At 44.3% G+C, this 22,157-nt stretch overlaps 1 protein-coding gene and 1 long non-coding RNA gene across 2 annotated transcripts in view; both read right to left on the reverse strand.

Annotated features, from left to right (window-relative positions):
- Window positions 1–3,607: 3,607 nt before the first annotated feature.
- The window catches only part of dis3l (DIS3 like exosome 3'-5' exoribonuclease), a 57,833-nt gene continuing 39,283 nt past the window's right edge, over window positions 3,608–22,157 (reverse strand). Inside the window, 9 exon segments of the mRNA XM_065011200.1 lie at window positions 3,608–4,135; window positions 4,357–4,528; window positions 5,110–5,255; window positions 5,518–5,696; window positions 7,143–7,297; window positions 11,985–12,012; window positions 12,015–12,144; window positions 12,324–12,453; window positions 13,377–13,455. Of these exon segments, the coding sequence (XP_064867272.1) occupies window positions 3,608–4,135; window positions 4,357–4,528; window positions 5,110–5,255; window positions 5,518–5,696; window positions 7,143–7,297; window positions 11,985–12,012; window positions 12,015–12,144; window positions 12,324–12,453; window positions 13,377–13,455 (1,547 nt within the window).
- On the reverse strand, window positions 12,539–13,370 carry LOC135565413 (uncharacterized). The gene is made up of 3 exons (XR_010461617.1): window positions 13,226–13,370; window positions 12,789–13,176; window positions 12,539–12,685 (listed from the first exon to the last, which is right to left on the reverse strand). It is a non-coding gene; the product is annotated as an uncharacterized LOC135565413 (long non-coding RNA).

Below are 22,157 nucleotides of genomic sequence, written 5' to 3' on the forward strand. Positions count from 1 at the left end.
TCCCCTCTGTGTTGGGTAAAGACAGGGCTATTTAATTAAGGTTCCCTGTCCCCTCTGTGTTGGGTAAAGACAGGGCTATTTAATTAAGGTTCCCTGTCCCCTCTGTGTTGGGTAAAGACAGGGCTATTTAATTAAGGTTCCCTGTCCCCTCTGTGTTGGGTAAAGACAGGGCTATTTAAGGTTCCCTGTCCCCTCTGTGTTGGGTAAAGACAGGGCTATTTAAGGTTCCCTGTCCCCTCTGTGTTGGGTTCCCTGTCCCCTCTGTGTTGGGTAAAGACAGGGCTATTTAAAGACAGGGCTATTTAATTAAGGTTCCCTGGCCCTCTGTTGCAAAGACAGGGCCATTTAAAAGGTTCCTGTCCCCTCTGTGTTGGGTAAAGACAGGGCTATTTAAGGTTCCCTGTCCCCTCTGTGTTGGGTAAAGACAGGGCTATTTAAGGTTCCCTGTCCCCTCTGTGTTGGGTAAAGACAGGGCTATTTAAAGACAGGGCTATTTAAGGTTCCCTGTCCCCTCTGTGTTGGGTAAAGACAGGGCTATTTAATTAAGGTTCCCTGGCCCCTCTGTGTTGGGTAAAGACAGGGCTATTTAATTAAGGTTCCCTGTCCCCTCTGTGTTGGGTAAAGACAGGGCTATTTAATTAAGGTTCCCTGTCCCCTCTGTGTTGGGTAAAGACAGGGCTATTTAATTAAGGTTCCCTGGACCCTCTGTGTTGGGTAAAGACAGGGCTATTTAATTAAGGTTCCCTGGCCCCTCTGTGTTGGGTAAAGACAGGGCTAATTAAGGTTCCCTGGCCCCTCTGTGTTGGGTAAAGACAGGGCTAATTAAGGTTCCCTGGCCCCTCTGTGTTGGGTAAAGACTGGTCTATTTAATTAAGGTTCCCTGGCCCCTCTGTGTTGGGTAAAGACTGGTCTATTTAATTAAGGTTCCCTGGCCCCTCTGTGTTGGGTAAAGACTGGTCTATTTAATTAAGGTTCCCTGGCCCCTCTGTGTTGGGTAAAGACTTGTCTATTTAATTAAGGTTCCCTGGCCCCTCTGTGTTGGGTAAAGACAGGGCTATTTAATTAAGGTTCCCTGGACCCTCTGTGTTGGGTAAAGACAGGGCTATTTAATTAAGGTTCCCTGTCCCCTCTGTGTTGGGTAAAGACAGGGCTATTTAATTAAGGTTCCCTGTCCCCTCTGTGTTGGGTAAAGACAGGGTTTTTACCCCCTTGGCCTTCAAGAGGAGTGCAGACGGTGTGTTTCCTGGTACAAATCCAGCCTTGGCGTCTCCTCTGACCCTGTAGCTCCGTTTCACTGAGACCTATTCTATCATTTCAGATCTACAGGAGTGGGGATACAGAGGGGTAGTTTGGACACGTGGACCCTGTATGTATCAATGGTGATCCTGAACTGGCAGATCTCAAACATCTAGTCTCTTGTTCAGATCACTGTGTCTCAAACATCTAGTTTCTCTTGTTCAGATCACTGTGTCTCAAACATCTCGTCTCTCTTGTTCAGATCACTGTGTCTCAAACATCTAGTCTCTTGTTCAGAAACATCTAGTCTCTTGTTCAGATCACTCAAACATCTAGTCTCTCTTGTTCAGATCACTGTGTCTCAAAACATCTAGTCTCTTGTTCAGATCACTGTGTCTCAAACATCTAGTCTCTCTTGTTCAGATCACTGTGTCTCAAACATCTAGTCTCTTGTTCAGATCACTGTGTCTCAAACATCTAGTCTCTCTTGTTCAGATCACTGTCTCTCAAACATCTAGTCTCTTGTTCAGATCACTGTGTCTCAAACATCTAGTCTCTCTTGTTCAGATCACTGTGTCTCAAACATCTAGTCTCTCTTGTTCAGATCACTGTGTCTCAAACATCTAGTCTCTCTTGTTCAGATCACTGTGTCTCAAACATCTAGTCTCTCTTGTTCAGATCACTGTGTCTCAAACATCTAGTCTCTCTTGTTCAGATCACTGTCTCTCAAACATCTAGTCTCTCTTGTTCAGATCACTGTGTCTCAAACATCTAGTCTCTCTTGTTCAGATCACTGTGTCTCAAACATCTAGTCTCTCTTGTTCAGATCACTGTGTCTCAAACATCTAGTCTCTTGTTCAGTCATCAAACATCTAGTCTCTTTGTTCAAATCAACTGTGTCACTTGCCTGAAGCCTGCATTTGACTTAATGCTTTCTTCAAAGATCAATAAACATTTCACTGTTCAACAGGTTTGGTAATGCCCATGATACCTTCAAATAAAAACATTTCACTGTTCAACTGGTTTGGTAATGCAGCCATGTGATCTTCACCCAGATCAATTTTCACTGTTCAACAGGCTTGGTAATGCAGCCATGATACGATCTTCACCCAGATCAATAAACATTTCACTGTTCAACAGGCTTGGTAATGCAGCATGATACGATCTTCACCCAGATCAATAAACATTTCACTGTTCAACTGGTTTGGTAATGCAGCCATGATACGATCTTCACCCAGATCAATAAACATTTCACTGTTCAACTGGTTTGGTAATGCAGCCATGATACGATCTTCACCCAGATCAATAAACATTTCACTGTTCAACAGGCTTGGTAATGCACTTTAATTCATTTAAAACATACAATGGAATAGAGCACTTGAAAATACTTGTTTTTCCACAAGATACCAACTGCCAAAAATATTACAAAAATATATTTAGGTTAAAATACAATACCAGGCTGTACAACGGCATTGTTCTCAGTGCCAGAGGTCATTATACAGTTCAGTGTAAAAACGATGGCCAGAGAATCCATTTGTGTGGAATCTATTCTACATCTATTCCCCAAAGTGTTCAATCAAATACAGAAAATGAGAAATGTTTGGTAAAAACTGTAGCTGCTTGTTCCAGGTGTTGTTTCTATGGTAACTGTCCTGTTGAGTTAAGACCAGAGCTGCTGTTTGTTCCAGGTGTTGTTTCCATGGTAACTGTCCTGTTGAGTTAAGACCAGAGCTGCTGTTTGTTCATGGTGTTGTTTCTATGGTAACTGTCCTGTCCTGTTGAGACCAGAGCTGCTGTTTGTTCATGGTGTTGTTTCTATGGTAACTGTCCTGTTGAGACCAGAGCTGCTGCTTGTTCCAGATGTTAGATGTTTCTATGGTAACTGTCCTGTTGAGAGCTATTCATGATATTCATGATATCACATGCATCCATCTCATCTCACAACTTCAATCATCTATTCATTTTCCAAATAAGACTGAAGATGTAGCTAAGTAGAGTCTGGTAACCATGGTGATAACACCCAGGATGTATAGTAAGATGGTCGGTCCAGAGGGTCTGTCTGCATGCTGGTTAAGTCCATGAAAAGCACCACAATCTGATCCTGAGTCAGTGTTAAAGTTTGATGCTGATGTTGACCTGTTACTTTGCCTCCTGCACGTCCTTACTCTTCAAACGCCCCCCCCTCCTCCACAATAACCTGACCCAGAATCAGAAGCTTTATGTAGTTCTATACTGATGTATCGCAGACCAAAGCAGCTGTTCCCAGACCTGTTGTTCCTCCCTGCTCCACCACCACCTCATCCATGTTGATGTATCGCAGGAATGAGCAGCTGTTCCCAGACCTGTTCCTCCTCCTACTTCTCCACCTCATCTATGCTGATGTAGCACAAGCCTGAGCGGCTGCTCCCAGACCCCCGCCTCCTGCTCCCAGACCCCCGCCTCCTGCTCCCAGACCCCTGCTTCCTGCTCCCAGACCCCCGCCTCCTGCTCCCAGACCCCCACCTCCTGCTCCCAGACCCCCGCCTCCTGCTCCCAGACCCCCGCCTCCTGCTCCCAGACCCCCTCCCAGACCCCCGCCTCCTGCTCCACAGGCAGCAAGGTCCAGCAAGGCCAGCTCCCTGACCTCCTCCAGGAGAGAGTAGAGGTTGGGACATTTACTCTGTCTGAACTCTCTCTCCTCCGTGGACAGTTTGGAGGCCCGGCCCCTCTTCTCCTCCGCCTGCTGAGAGGCCTCCTCTGCCTGCCGAACCACCTCCTGGACCAGCTGGGACCGGCCCCTAGCCCCCTGGGGCTGGGAGGTCTGGACCTGAGTCTCGGGGGCCTGGTGGGGCCTGTTGCTGACCACTTCCAGACGGATTGTGTCTGAGTGACAACGTGATGGTTGTACTGAGATACGCACCTGAGGGGAAGAGGGGGGACGGGGGGGGGTATAACTAGCATTAGTCCATCTGTTAAGACCTGAAGCCTGAGGAGCAGCTGGTTAGACGAATCAGAGGCGTTAGAGTAGGGCGGGAACAAAATCCTGCAGAAAGCTCGCTCTCCAGGAGGAACGTGGGCCCCCTCGGGGCCTGTATTCACAAAGAGTCTAAAGTAATTGTAAAGTAATTGTGTAGAACTCACGGTGATGTGTTGGAACAGGTTGAAGGTTGAGGTGCCAACAGCAGTAGTGGTAGTGATGTGGTCCAGGTATCTCTGTAGAGAACCAGTCTGCCAGTCACATCCTCCATCTTGTCTCTCACTCACCACCTGGCCCTCTCTGTTCTTCAGGTACACTGCCCCCTTCAGGCCATACCTGGGAACACACACAGTTGTCAGTCTGTTACGGTACTCTTTTTAAATCAACCTATTTATGGATATTTGTTTGAGAAATATCTCAACATAAATCACTGTAATGATTTCTACTGTATGTTTTTGCTCAGTTCAATGCTAGCCTGGTCTCAGATCTATTTGTGCTGTCTTGTCAACTGGTTGGCAATGACCATATGAGTTGGTAAGACAGCACCAACTGATCTGGGACCAGTTCTACTGTTATGACCTTACTGTGGTATGAAGACCAGCTCTACTGTTATGACCTTACTGTGGTATGAAGACCAGCTCTACTTTTATGACCTTACTGTGGTATGAAGACCAGCTCTACTGTTATGACCTTACTGTGGTATGAAGACCAGCTCTACTGTGATGACCTTACTGTGGTATGAAGACCAGCTCTACTGTGATGACCTTACTGTGGTATGAAGACCAGCTCTACTGTTATGACCTTACTGTGGTATGAAGACCAGCTCTACTGTTATGACCTTACTGTGGTATGAAGACCAGCTCTACTGTTATGACCTTACTGTGGTATGAAGACCAGCTCTACTGTTATGACCTTACTGTGGTATGAAGACCAGCATGCCGTTGGCTCTGATGGTGTAGATGACCGCGTCGGCCACACAGCGCTCGTCTGTCTCTGGGTCTTTGTCTCTGAAGTAGAGGCACTGAAATAGCTCTGTGGAAACCTTCTGGGCATGTTGTGCTGCCTAGGGTGTCAGAGGGTAGAGGTTAGAGTTCAGGGGTCAATGTCAGAAGATAACCATCCTCACAGGGGACTTTCTACAGTAAAAGACTCCACACACTGTGCTCTATGCTCCCATGTCATTTATTGAAACAACGTTGACCCTTAGTTCTTCATCACCCCCAAGTCGTCCGTTTGTAGATGAATGATATCTTCTCTCATCTCATTGGATCTTTATTTCGTTTTTTAATGCTATTGTGGATGTTTGGTATTGATACGATACTGACCCTGTTCTTGTTGTTGATTTGCTGAGCCACCTCCTCCAACTCTTTGTTACTGGCTAAGGCCTTGGCTGGCCCCGCCCCCTTCTCCATGGCGATGGCTGCGGTGAGCAGGCGGTGGACGATCATGTCGGCATAGCGACGGATGGGAGAGGTGAAGTGGGTGTATCGGTCCAGAGCCAGACCTGAAGGAAGAGACACAGAGGTAAACAAATCATCTCTGTCCAGATATAACCTGGGCCCTGAGAGTAGATCTGTCCAGATATAACCTGGGCCCTGAGAGTAGATCTGTCCAGATATAACCTGGGCCCTGAGAGTAGATCTGTCCAGATATAACCTGGGCCCTGAGAGTAGATCTGTCCAGATATAACCTGGGCCCTGAGAGTAGATCTGTCCAGATATAACCTGGGCCCTGAGAGTAGATCTGTCCAGATATAACCTGGGGCCTGAGAGTAGATCTGTCCAGATATAACCTGGACCCTGAGAGTAGATCTGTCCAGATATAACCTGGGCCCTGAGAGTAGATCTGTCCAGATATAACCTGGGCCCTGAGAGTAGATCTGTCCAGATATAACCTGGGCCCTGAGAGTAGATCTGTCCAGATATAACCAGGGCCCTGAGAGTAGATCTGTCCAGATATAACCTGGGCCCTGAGAGTAGATCTGTCCAGATATAACCTGGGCCCTGAGAGGAGATCTGTCCAGATATAACCTGGGGCCTGAGAGTAGATCTGTCCAGATATAACCTGGGCCTTGAGAGTAGGTCTGTCCAGATATAACCTGGGCCCTGAGAGTAGATCTGTCCAGATATAACCAGGGCCCTGAGAGTAGATCTGTCCAGATATAACCTGGGCCCTGAGAGTAGATCTGTCCAGATATAACCTGGGCCCTGAGAGGAGATCTGTCCAGATATAACCTGGGCCCTGAGAGGAGATCTGTCCAGATATAACCTGGGGCCTGATAGTAGATCTGTCCAGATATAACCTGGGCCCTGAGAGTAGGTCTGTCCAGATATAACCTGGGCCCTGAGAGTAGACCTGTCCAGATATAACCTGGGCCCTGAGAGTAGATCTGTCCAGATATAAGCTGGGCCCTGAGGGTAGATCTGTCCAGATATAACCTGGGCCCTGAGAGTAGATCTGTCCAGATATAACCTGGGCCCTGAGAGTAGATCTGTCCAGATATAACCTGGGCCCTGAGAGTAGATCTGTCCAGATATAACCTGGGCCCTGAGAGTAGATCTGTCCAAATATAACCTGGGCCCTGAGAGTAGATATGTCCAGATGTAACGTGGGCCCCTGGGCCCTGAGAGTAGATCTGTCCAGATATAACCTGGGCCCTGAGAAAAGATCTGTCCAGATATAACCTGGGCCCTGAGAGTAGATCTGTCCAGATATAACCTGGGCCCTGAGAATAGATCTGTCCAGATATAACCTGGGCCCTGAGAGTAGATCTGTCCAGATATAACCTGGGCCCTGAGAGTAGATCTGTCCAGATATAACCTGGGCCCTGAGAGTAGATCTGTCCAGATATAACCTGGGCCCTGACAGTAGATCTGTCCATAGTGATAGTACTGGTCTTGATGACATTAGTTACCATAGTGATAGCACTGGTCCTGAGGACATTAGTTACCATAGTGATAGTACTGGTCGACAGGGCAGGCTCCGGTAGAGAAGTAGAGGGCATTGGACATGGCCATGGTAGCCATCACCCTCAGCAGCCGGTTCACCAGCGGGTCCCGGGGGTCCACGGCCCGGTCCAGGGAGTCAGCCAGGGCCTTGTTTGACCTGAGACAGGGAGTCAAGGTTATGGGTTGAACTTTACTGCTATTTGTCATTTGATCTAGCCTGTACGTTTGAATTAGTTGTTCTTTTGGTTGACTGGTGTGCAGACATGGGATCAAACACATTTGTCAAATACTTGGGAGTTTTCACTTTTGGGAGTATTCCATTTGTTCCATTGCACAAGGCAAAACTACATGAAGTGCAAGTCAATCATTTGACATATTTAATATGAGACATGTCTGGAATGTTCCACGTCTCTTTTCAAAGATGATAATAATTCCATCCATATCGATGCATATCCATATCGATGCATATCCATATCCATACATATCCATACATATCCATACATATCCATATCCATACATATCCATATCGATGCATATCCATATCCATACATATCCATACATATCCATACATATCCATATCCATACATATCGATACATATCCATATCCATATCGATGCATATCGATGCATATCCATATCGATGCATATCCATACATATCCATATCCATACATATCCATATCCATGCATATCCATACATATCCATATCCATACATATCCATATCCATACATATCCATATCCATACATATCCATATCCATGCATATCCATACATATCCATATCCATGCATATCCATACATATCCATACATATCCATATCCATGCATATCCATACATATCCATATCCATGCATATCCATATCCATGCATATCCATACATATCCATATCGATGCATATCCATATCGATGCATATCCATATCGATGCATATCCATATCGATGCATATCCACATCCATATCGATGCATATCCACATCGATACATATCCACATCGATACATATCCATATCGATACATATCCATATCGATGCATATCCATATCGATCCATATCCATATCGATGCATATCCATATCGATACATATCCACATCGATACATATCCACATCGATACATATCCACATCGATACATATCCATATCGATACATATCCATATCGATGCATATCCATATCGATCCATATCCATATCGATGCATATCCATATCCATATCGATGCATATCCATATCGATGCATATCCATATCGATACATATCCATATCGATACATATCCATATCGATGCATATCCATATCGATGCATATCCATATCGATACATATCCATATCCATACATATCCATATCGATACATATCCATATCGATACATATCCATATCCATACATATCGATACATATCCATATCCATACATATCCATACATATCCATATCGATACATATCCATATCGATGCATATCCATATCGATGCATATCCACATCGATACATATCCATATCGATATATATCCATATCCATATCGATACATATCCATATCGATACATATCCATATCCATACATATCCATATCGATACATATCCATATCCATACATATCCATACATATCGATACATATCCATATCGATACATATCCATATCGATGCATATCCATATCGATACATATCCACATCGATACATATCCACATCGATGCATATCCATATCGATACATATCCATATCGATGCATATCCATATCGATACATATCCATATCGATGCATATCCACATCGATACATATCCATATCGATATATATCCATATCCATATCGATACATATCCATATCGATACATATCCACATCGATACATATCCATATCGATGCATATCCACATCCATATCGATGCATATCCATATCGATGCATATCCATATCGATGCATATCCATATCGATGTATATCCACATCCATATCGATGCATATCCACATCCATATCCATATCGATGCATATCCACATCCATATCGATGCATATCCATATCGATGCATATCCACATCCATATCGATGCATATCCATATCGATGCATATCCATATCGATGCATATCCACATCCATATCGATGCATATCCATATCGATGCATATCCATATCCATATCCATATCGATGCATATCCACATCGATGCATATCCACATCCATATCGATGCATATCCATATCCACATCCATATCGATGCATATCCATATCGATGCATATCCATATCCATATCGATGCATATCCATATCGATGCATATACGTATCCATACATATCGATATCGATGCATATCCATATCGATGCATATCCATATCGATACATATACGTATCCATACATATCCATATCGATACATATCCATATCGATGCATATCCATATCGATGCATATCCATATCGATGCATATCCACATCCATATCGGTGCATATCCATATCGATGCATATCCACATCCATATCGATGCATATCCATATCGATGCATATCCATATCGATACATATCCATATCGATGCATATCCATATCGATGCATATCCACATCCATATCGATGCATATCCATATCGATGCATATCCATATCGATACATATACGTATCCATACATATCCATATCGATACATATCCATATCGATGCATATCCATATCGATGCATATCCATATCGATGCATATCCATATCGATACATATCCATATCGATACATATCCATATCGATGCATATCCATATCGATACATATCCATATCGATGCATATCCATATCGATGCATATCCATATCGATACATATCCATATCGATACATATCCATATCGATGCATATCCATATCGATGCATATCCATATCGATACATATACATATCCATATCGATACATATCCATATCGATGCATATCCATATCCATATCGATCCATATCCATATCGATGCATATCCATATCGATACATATCCATATCGATACATATCCATATTGATGCATATCCATATCGATACATATCCATATCGATACATATCCATATCGATACATATCCATATCGATACATATCCATATTGATGCATATCCATATCGATACATATCTACATCGATACATATCCATATCGATACATATCTACATCGATACATATCCATATCGATGCATATCTACATCGATACATATCTACATCGATACATATCTACATCGATACATATCCATATCGATACATATCTACATCGATACATATCCATATCGATACATATCTACATCGATACATATCTACATCGATACATATCCATATCAATGCATATCTACATCGATACATATCCATATCCATACATATCCATATTGATGCATATCCATATCGATACATATCTACATCGATACATATCTACATCGATACATATCTACATCGATACATATCCATATCAATGCATATCTACATCGATACATATCCATATCCATACATATCTACATCGATACATATCCATACACCATACATATCCATATCCATATCGATACATATCCATATCGATGCATATCCATATCGATAGTTCAACGGCTTATAACATAGTTAATAGAAGTGTTGTTAACACAGCTTATAACCTGTACCTGGTGTCTATGTATAGTTAAATGGCTGGTTAGTTAGTGACACCATAGTAACAGTATACCTGGTGTCTATGTATAGTTAAATGGCTGGTTAGTTAGTGACACCATAGTAACAGTATACCTGGTGTCTATGTATAGTTAAATGGCTGGTTAGTTAGTGACACCATAGTAACAGTATACCTGGTGTCTATGTATAGTTAAATGGCTGGTTAGTTAGTGACACCATAGTAACAGTATACCTGGTGTCTATGTATAGTTAAATGGCTGGTTAGTTAGTGACACCATAGTAACAGTATACCTGGTGTCTATGTATAGTTAAATGGCTGGTTAGTTAGTGACACCATAGTAACAGTATACCTGGTGTCTATGTATAGTTAAATGGCTGGTTAGTTAGTGACACCATAGTAACAGTATACCTGGTGTCTATGTATAGTTAAATGGCTGGTGAGTTAGTGACACCATAGTAACAGTATACCTGGTGTCTATGTATAGTTAAATGGCTGGTGAGTTAGTGACACCATAGTAACAGTATACCTGGTGTCTATGTATAGTTAAATGGCTGGTTAGTTAGTGACACCATAGTAACAGTATACCTGGTGTCTATGTATAGTTAAATGGCTGGTTAGTTAGTGACACCATAGTAACAGTATACCTGGTGTCTATGTATAGTTAAATGGCTGGTTAGTTAGTGACACCATAGTAACAGTATACCTGGTGTCTATGTATAGTTAAATGGCTGGTTAGTTAGTGACACCATAGTAACAGTATACCTGGTGTCTATGTATAGTTAAATGGCTGGTTAGTTAGTGACACCATAGTAACAGTATACCTGGTGTCTATGTATAGTTAAATGGCTGGTTAGTTAGTGACACCATAGTAACAGTATACCTGGTGTCTATGTATAGTTAAATGGCTGGTTAGTTAGTGACACCATAGTAACAGTATACCTGGTGTCTATGTATAGTTAGATGGCTGGTTAGTTAGTGACACCCTAGTAACAGTATACCTGGTGTCTATGTATAGTTAAATGGCTGGTTAGTTAGTGACACCATAGTAACAGTGTCTATACCTGGTGTCTATGTATAGTGAAATGGCTGGTTAGTTAGTGACACCATAGTAACAGTATACCTGGTGTCTATGTATAGTTAGATGGCTGGTTAGTTAGTGACACCCTAGTAACAGTATACCTGGTGTCTATGTATAGTTAAATGGCTGGTTAGTTAGTGATACCATAGTAACAGTATACCTGGTATCTATGTATAGTTAAATGGCTGGTTAGTTAGTGACACCATAGTAACAGTATACCTGGTATCTATGGTGAAGCCGCGTGCCCGGCACTGTCCTGCAGCTGGTTGAAGAACTCCTGGCGTGGGGGCGGGTGGTGGCGCAGCAAGGCCTGCTGGGGGAAACTCTCCTGGATCTTACGGGCCACCCAGTGGTTGGCATAAATCATGCACTCTGCCACCTGGAAACACACCCATCTCCATCTTGTTAGCTAGGATGTGCATTGGCAGTCAAACATGACAACAGTCAAACAATTGTATGTTGTTGTTTTTTCAACATAACCTTTTTTTTGTCGCACAAGAAAACAGTGAACAGAAATCTGAATTGAAACGTCTGTTGCTACAAGGTTTTGTTCCCCACCGTCTCATGGACCTCCAGTGGCTGTCTGGGCACCAGGGCTGTGATGTTCCTGTCCTCATCCAGCTGCGCCCTCACCTCTACCCCCTCCAGTTCCAACGCTCCTCCCTTGTCCCTCTGGGCACGCAGCTGTCTGGTGGACAGATGTATGGTGCATTTATGGAAGTGTTATCTAATCATTGTTAAAGAATGATGAACAGAAACCCTCTAGTACCTACCTGGCCACGTGGGTGAGACAATGATTAACAGAAACCCTCTAGTACCTACCTGGCCACGTGGGTGAGACAGTGATTAACAGAAACCCTCTAGTACCTACCTGGCCACGTGGGTGAGACAATGATTAACAGAAACCCTCTAGTACCCACCTGGCAGTTTCAACTGTTCTGTTTCAACTGTTCTGCCTTATTATTATTCACCATGATTAAACGTGGGTGAGACAGTGATTAACAGAAACCCTCTAGTACCTACCTGGCCACGTGGGTGAGACAATGATTAACAGAAACCCTCTAGTACCTACCTGGCCATGTGGGTGAGACAGTGATTAACAGAAACCCTCTAGTACCTACCTGGCCACGTGGGTGAGACAATGATTAACAGAAACCCTCTAGTACCTACCTGGTCACGTGGGTGAGACAGTGATTAACAGAAACCCTCTAGTACCTACCTGGCCATGTGGGTGAGACAAAGAATAACAGAAACCCTCTAGTACCAACCTGGCCATGTGGGTGAGACAAAGATTAACAGAAACCCTCTAGTACCTACCTGGCCACGTGGGTGAGACAAAGATTAACAGAAACCCTCTAGTACCTACCTGGCCACGTGGGTGAGACAATGATTAACAGAAACCCTCTAGTACCTACCTGGTCACGTGGGTGAGACAGTGATTAACAGAAACCCTCTAGTACCTACCTGGCCACGTGGGTGAGACAATGATTAACAGAAACCCTCTAGTACCTACCTGGCCACGTGGGTGAGACAGTGATTAACAGAAACCCTCTAGTACCCACCTGGCCACGTGGGTGAGACAATGATTAACAGAAACCCTCTAGTACCCACCTGGCCACATGGGTGAGGGTCTCCAGGGCCTGGGTGAGCTGGGCCAGCTTGGCATCCCTCTCCCCAGGTGGTAGCTGGGCTATAGAATAATAATAATAAGAAGAAGAATATAACTTTATTGACAACACAATGAAGAAATCACTTTGGCTTCACAATAAGATGAATTAAACCAGAACATAAAAACACATCTGTTCTATTCCCTCTATAGTGCACTACTTTAGACAGTCTGGAGAAGGGTAGTGCACTACTGGAGAAGGGTAGTGCACTACTTTAGACAGCCTGGAGAAGGGTAGTGCACTACTTTAGACAGCCTGGAGAAGGGTAGTGCACTACTTTAGACAGCCTGGAGAAGGGTAGTGCACTACTTTAGACAGTCTGGAGAAGGGTAGTGCACTACTGGAGAAGGGTAGTGCACTACTTTAGACAGCCTGGAGAAGGGTAGTGCACTACTTTAGACAGCCTGGAGAAGGGTAGTGCACTACTTTAGACAGCCTGGAGAAGGGTAGTGCACTACTTTAGACAGCCTGGAGAAGGGTAGTGCACTACTTTAGGCAGCCTGGAGAAGGGTAGTGCACTACTTTAGGCAGCCTGGAGAAGGTTAGTGCACTACTGGAGATGGGTAGTGCACTACTTTAGACAGCCTGGAGAAGGGTAGTGCACTACTTTAGACAGCCTGGAGAAGGGTAGTGCACTACTTTAGGCAGCCTGGAGAAGGGTAGTGCACTACTTTAGGCAGCCTGGAGAAGGTTAGTGCACTACTGGAGAAGGGTAGTGCACTACTTTAGGCAGCCTGGAGAAGGGTAGTGCACTACTTTAGGCAGCCTGGAGAAGGGTAGTGCACTACTTTAGGCAGCCTGGAGAAGGGTAGTGCACTACTTTAGACAGCCTGGAGAAGGGTAGTGCACTACTTTAGACAGCCTGAAGAAGGGTAGTGCACTACTTTAGACAGCCTGAAGAAGGGTAGTGCACTACTTTAGACAGCCTGGAGAAGGGTAAGTGCACTACTTTAGACAGCCTGGAGAAGGGTAGTGCACTACTGGAGAAGGGTAGTGCACTACTTTAGACTGGGACCTCTGTCTCCTCTCCATTCAGCAGTATTATAACATGATGGGACCTCTGTCTCCTCCCCATTCAGCAGTATTATAACATGATGGGACCTCTGTCTCCTCTCCAGCAGTATTATAACATGATGGGACCTCTGTCTCCTCTCCAGCAGTATTATAACATGATGGGACCTCTGTCTCCTCTCCATTCAGCAGTATTATAACATGATGGGACCTCTGTCTCCTCTCCATTCAGCAGTATTATAACATGATGGGACCTCTGTCTCCTCTCCATTCAGCAGTATTATAACATGATGGGACCTCTGTCTCCTCTCCATTCAGCAGTATTATAACATGATGGGACCTCTGTCTCCTCTCCAGCAGTATTATAACATGATGGGACCTCTGCCTCCTCTCCAGCAGTATTATAACATGATGGGACCTCTGTCTCCTCTCCAGCAGTATTATAACATGATGGGACCTCTGTCTCCTCTCCATTCAGCAGTATTATAACATGATGGGACCTCTGTCTCCTCTCCATTCAGCAGTATTATAACATGATGGGACCTCTGTCTCCTCTCCAGCAGTATTATAACATGATGGGACCTCTGTCTCCTCTCCATTCAGCAGTATTATAACATGATGGGACCTCTGTCTCCTCTCCATTCAGCAGTATTATAACATGATGGGACCCTCTGTCTCCTCTCCAGCAGTATTATAACATGATGGGACCTCTGTCTCCTCTCCAGCAGTATTATAACATGATGGGACCTCTGTCTCCTCTCCATTCAGCAGTATTATAACATGATGGGACCTCTGTCTCCTCTCCAGCAGTATTATAACATGATGGGACCTCTGTCTCCTCTCCATTCAGCAGTATTATAACATGATGGGACCTCTGTCTCCTCCCCATTCAGCAGTATTATAACATGATGGGACCTCTGTCTCCTCTCCAGCAGTATTATAACATGATGGGACCTCTGTCTCCTCTCCAGCAGTATTATAACATGATGGGACCTCTGTCTCCTCTCCATTCAGCAGTATTATAACATGATGGGACCTCTGTCTCCTCTCCAGCAGTATTATAACATGATGGGACCTCTGTCTCCTCTCCATTCAGCAGTATTATAACATGATGGGACCTCTGTCTCCTCTCCATTCAGCAGTATTATAACATGATGGGACCTCTGCCTCCTCTCCAGCAGTATTATAACATGATGGGACCTCTGTCTCCTCTCCAGCAGTATTATAACATGATGGGACCTCTGTCTCCTCTCCATTCAGCAGTATTATAACATGATGGGACCTCTGTCTCCTCTCCATTCAGCAGTATTATAACATGATGGGACCTCTGTCTCCTCTCCAGCAGTATTATAACATGATGGGACCTCTGTCTCCTCTCCAGCAGTATTATAACATGATGGGACCTCTGTCTCCTCTCCAGCAGTATTATAACATGATGGGACCTCTGTCTCCTCTCCATTCAGCAGTATTATAACATGATGGGACCTCTGCCTCCTCTCCAGCAGTATTATAACATGATGGGACCTCTGCCTCCTCTCCAGCAGTATTATAACATGATGGTACCTCTGTTCAGCCTCTCCATTCAGCAGTATTATAACATGATGGGACCTCTGTCTCCTCTCCATTCAGCAGTATTATAACATGATGGGACCTCTGTCTCCTCTCCATTCAGCAGTATTATAACATGATGGGACCTCTGTCTCCTCTCCATTCAGCAGTATTATAACATGATGGGACCTCTGTCTCCTCTCCAGCAGTATTATAACATGATGGGACCTCTGCCTCCTCTCCAGCAGTATTATAACAGATGGGACAGTATTATAACATGATGGGACCTCTGTCTCCTCTCCATTCAGCAGTATTATAACATGATGGGACCTCTGTCTCCTCTCCATTCAGCAGTATTATAACATGATGGGACCTCTGTCTCCTCTCCAGCAGTATTATAACATGATGGGACCTCTGTCTCCTCTCCATTCAGCAGTATTATAACATGATGGGACCTCTGTCTCCTCTCCATTCAGCAGTATTATAACATGATGGGACCTCTGCCTCCTCTCCAGCAGTATTATAACATGATGGGACCTCTGTCTCCTCTCCAGCAGTATTATAACATGATGGGACCTCTGTCTCCTCTCCATTCAGCAGTATTATAACATGATGGGACCTCTGTCTCCTCTCCATTCAGCAGTATTATAACATGATGGGACCTCTGCCTCCTCTCCATTCAGTATTATAACATGATGGGACCTCTGTCTCCTCTCCAGCAGTATTATAACATGATGGGACCTCTGCCTCCTCTCCAGCAGTATTATAACATGATGGGACCTCTGTCTCCTCTCCATTCAGCAGTATTATAACATGATGGGACCTCTGTCTCCTCTCCATTCAGCAGTATTATAACATGATGGGACCTCTGTCTCCTCTCCATTCAGCAGTATTATAACATGATGGGACCTCTGTCTCCTCTCCATTCAGTATTATAACATGATGGGACCTCTGTCTCCTCTCCATTCAGCAGTATTATAACATGATGGGACCTCTGTCTCCTCTCCATTCAGCAGTATTATAACATGATGGGACCTCTGTCTCCTCTCCATTCAGCAGTATTATAACATGATGGGACCTCTGTCTCCTCTCCATTCAGCAGTATTATAACATGATGGGACCTCTGTCTCCTCTCCATTCAGCAGTATTATAACATGATGGGACCTCTGTCTCCTCTCCATTCAGCAGTATTATAACATGATGGGACCTCTGTCTCCTCTCCAGCAGTATTATAACATGATGGGACCTCTGTCTCCTCTCCAGCAGTATTATAACATGATGGGACCTCTGTCTCCTCTCCATTCAGCAGTATTATAACATGATGGGACCTCTGTCTCCTCTCCAGCAGTATTATAACATGATGGGACCTCTGTCTCCTCTCCAGCAGTATTATAACATGATGGGACCTCTGTCTCCTCTCCATTCAGCAGTATTATAACATGATGGGACCTCTGTCTCCTCTCCATTCAGCAGTATTATAACATGATGGGACCTCTGTCTCCTCTCCAGCAGTATTATAACATGATGGGACCTCTGTCTCCTCTCCATTCAGCAGTATTATAACATGATGGGACCTCTGTCTCCTCTCCATTCAGCAGTATTATAACATGATGGGACCTCTGTCTCCTCTCCATTCAGCAGTATTATAACATGATGGGACCTCTGTCTCCTCTCCAGCAGTATTATAACATGATGGGACCTCTGTCTCCTCTCCAGCAGTATTATAACATGATGGGACCTCTGTCTCTCTCTTCAGCAGTATTATAACATGATGGGACCTCTGCCTCCTCTCAGCAGTATTATAACATGATGGGACCTCTGTCTCCTCTCCAGCAGTATTATAACATGATGGGACCTCTGTCTCCTCTCCATTCAGCAGTATTATAACATGATGGGACCTCTGTCTCCTCTCCATTCAGCAGTATTATAACATGATGGGACCTCTGTCTCCTCTCCAGCAGTATTATAACATGATGGGACCTCTGTCTCCTCTCCATTCAGCAGTATTATAACATGATGGGACCTCTGTCTCCTCTCCATTCAGCAGTATTATAACATGATGGGACCTCTGTCTCCTCTCCATTCAGCAGTATTATAACATGATGGGACCTCTGTCTCCTCTCCATTCAGCAGTATTATAACATGATGGGACCTCTGTCTCCTCTCCATTCAGCAGTATTATAACATGATGGGACCTCTGTCTCCTCTCCAGCAGTATTATAACATGATGGGACCTCTGTCTCCTCTCCATTCAGCAGTATTATAACATGATGGGACCTCTGCAGTATTATAACATGATGGGACCTCTCCATTCAGCAGTATTATAACATGATGGGACCTCTGTCTCCTCTCCATTCAGCAGTATTATAACATGATGGGACCTCTGTCTCCTCTCCAGCAGTATTATAACATGATGGGACCTCTGTCTCCTCTCCATTCAGCAGTATTATAACATGATGGGACCTCTGTCTCCTCTCCATTCAGCAGTATTATAACATGATGGGACCTCTGTCTCCTCTCCAGCAGTATTATAACATGATGGGACCTCTGTCTCCTCTTCAGCAGTATTATAACATGATGGGACAGTATATATAACATGATGGGACCTCTGTCTCCTCTCCATTCAGCAGTATTATAACATGATGGGACCTCTGTCTCCTCTCCATTCAGCAGTATTATAACATGATGGGACCTCTGTCTCCTCTCCATTCAGCAGTATTATAACATGATGGGACCTCTGTCTCCTCTCCAGCAGTATTATAACATGATGGGACCTCTGTCTCCTCTCCATTCAGTATTATAACATGATGGGACCTCTGTCTCCTCTCCAGCAGTATTATAACATGATGGGACCTCTGTCTCCTCTCCATTCAGCAGTATTATAACATGATGGGACCTCTGTCTCCTCTCCAGCAGTATTATAACATGATGGGACCTCTGCCTCCTCTCCAGCAGTATTATAACATGATGGGACCTCTGTCTCCTCTCCATTCAGCAGTATTATAACATGATGGGACCTCTGTCTCCTCTCCATTCAGCAGTATTATAACATGATGGGACCTCTGTCTCCTCTCCAGCAGTATTATAACATGATGGGACCTCTGTCTCCTCTCCATTCAGCAGTATTATAACATGATGGGACCTCTGTCTCCTCTCCATTCAGCAGTATTATAACATGATGGGACCTCTGTCTCCTCTCCATTCAGCAGTATTATAACATGATGGGACAGTATTATAACATGATGGGACCTCTGTCTCCTCTCCATTCAGCAGTATTATAACATGATGGGACCTCTGTCTCCTCTCCAGCAGTATTATAACATGATGGGACCTCTGTCTCCTCTCCAGCAGTATTATAACATGATGGGACCTCTGCCTCCTCTCCATTCAGCAGTATTATAACATGATGGGACCTCTGTCTCCTCTCCATTCAGCAGTATTATAACATGATGGGACCTCTGTCTCCTCTCCAGCAGTATTATAACATGATGGGACCTCTGTCTCCTCTCCATTCAGCAGTATTATAACATGATGGGACCTCTGTCTCCTCTCCAGCAGTATTATAACATGATGGGACCTCTGTCTCCTCTCCATTCAGCAGTATTATAACATGATGGGACCTCTGTCTCCTCTCTCCAGCAGTATTATAACATGATGGGACCTCTGTCTCCTCTCCATTCAGCAGTATTATAACATGATGGGACCTCTGTCTCCTCTCCATTCAGCAGTATTATAACATGATGGGACCTCTGTCTCCTCTCCATTCAGCAGTATTATAACATGATGGGACCTCTGTCTCCTCCATTCAGCAGTATTATAACATGATGGGACCTCTGTCTCCTCTCCAGCAGTATTATAACATGATGGGACCTCTGTCTCCTCTCCATTCAGCAGTATTATAACATGATGGGACCTCTGTCTCCCATTCAGTCCCCTGTCTTCAGCAGTATTATAACATGATGGGACCTCTGTCTCCTCTCCATTCAGCAGTATTATAACATGATGGGACCTCTGTCTCCTCTCCATTCAGCAGTATTATAACATGATGGGACCTCTGTCTCCTCTCCAGCAGTATTATAACATGATGGGACCTCTGTCTCCTCTCCATTCAGCAGTATTATAACATGATGGGACCTCTGCCTCCTCTCCATTCAGCAGTATTATAACATGATGGGACCTCTGTCTCCTCTCCATTCAGCAGTATTATAACATGATGGGACCTCTGTCTCCTCTCCAGCAGTATTATAACAACATGATGGGACCTCTGTCTCCTCTCCAGCAGTATTATAACATGATGGGACCTCTGTCTCCTCTCCATTTATAACATGATGGGACAGTATTATAACATGATGGTACCTCTGTCTCCTCTCCATTCAGCAGTATTATAACATGATGGGACCTCTGTCTCCTCTCCATTCAGCAGTATTATAACATGATGGGACCTCTGCCTCCTCTCCAGCAGTATTATAACATGATGGGACCTCTGTCTCCTCTCCATTCAGCAGTATTATAACATGATGGGACCTCTGTCTCCTCTCCATTCAGCAGTATTATAACATGATGGGACCTCTGTCTCCTCTCCATTCAGCAGTATTATAACATGATGGGACCTCTGTCTCCTCTCCATTCAGCAGTATTATAACATGATGGGACCTCTGTCTCCTCTCCAGCAGTATTATAACATGATGGGACCTCTGTCTCCTCTCTCCAGCAGTATTATAACATGATGGGACCTCTGTCTCCTCTCCATCTCCAGCAGTATTATAACATGATGGGACCTCTGTCTCCTCTCCATTCAGCAGTATTATAACATGATGGGACCTCTGTCTCCTCTCCAGCAGTATTATAACATGATGGGACCTCTGTCTCCTCTCCATTCAGCAGTATTATAACATGATGGGACCTCTGTCTCCTCTCCATTCAGCAGTATTATAACATGATGGGACCTCTGTCTCCTCTCCATTCAGCAGTATTATAACATGATGGGACCTCTGTCTCCTCTCCATTCAGCAGTATTATAACATGATGGGACCTCTGTCTCCTCTCCAGCAGTACCTCTGTCTCCTCTCCAGCAGTATTATAACATGATGGGACCTCTGCCTCCTCTCCAGCAGTATTATAACATGATGGGACCTCTGTCTCCTCTCCATTCAGCAGTATTATAACATGATGGGACCTCTGTCTCCTCTCCATTCAGCAGTATTATAACATGATGGGACCTCTGTCTCCTCTCCATTCAGCAGTATTATAACATGATGGGACCTCTGTCTCCTCTCCATTCAGCAGTATTATAACATGATGGGACCTCTGCCTCCCATTCCAGCAGTATTATAACATGATGGGACCTCTGTCTCCTCTCCATTCAGCAGTATTATAACATGATGGGACCTCTGTCTCCTCTCCAGCAGTATTATAACATGATGGGACCTCTGTCTCCTCTCCATTCAGCAGTATTATAACATGATGGGACCTCTGTCTCCTCTCCATTCAGCAGTATTATAACATGATGGGACCTCTGTCTCCTCTCCATTCAGCAGTATTATAACATGATGGGACCTCTGTCTCCTCTCCATTCAGCAGTATTATAACATGATGGGACCTCTGTCTCCTCTCCATTCAGCAGTATTATAACATGATGGGACCTCTGTCTCCTCTCCATTCAGCAGTATTATAACATGATGGGACCTCTGTCTCCTCTCCATTCAGCAGTATTATAACATGATGGGACCTCTGTCTCCTCTCCAGCAGTATTATAACATGATGGGACCTCTGTCTCCTCTCCAGCAGTATTATAACATGATGGGACCTCTGTCTCCTCTCCATTCAGCAGTATTATAACATGATGGGACCTCTGTCTCCTCTCCAGCAGTATTATAACATGATGGGACCTCTGCCTCCTCTCCAGCAGTATTATAACATGATGGGACCTCTGTCTCCTCTCCATTCAGCAGTATTATAACATGATGGGACCTCTGTCTCCTCTCCATTCAGCAGTATTATAACATGATGGGACCTCTGTCTCCTCTCCATTCAGCAGTATTATAACATGATGGGACCTCTGTCTCCTCTCCAGCAGTATTATAACATGATGGGACCTCTGTCTCCTCCCATTCAGCAGTATTATAACATGATGGGACCTCTGTCTCCTCTCCAGCAGTATTATAAC

This window comes from Oncorhynchus nerka, linkage group LG27, assembly GCF_034236695.1.
Source record: "Oncorhynchus nerka isolate Pitt River linkage group LG27, Oner_Uvic_2.0, whole genome shotgun sequence".
In the NCBI taxonomy this organism is placed as follows: Eukaryota; Metazoa; Chordata; class Actinopteri; order Salmoniformes; family Salmonidae; genus Oncorhynchus; species Oncorhynchus nerka.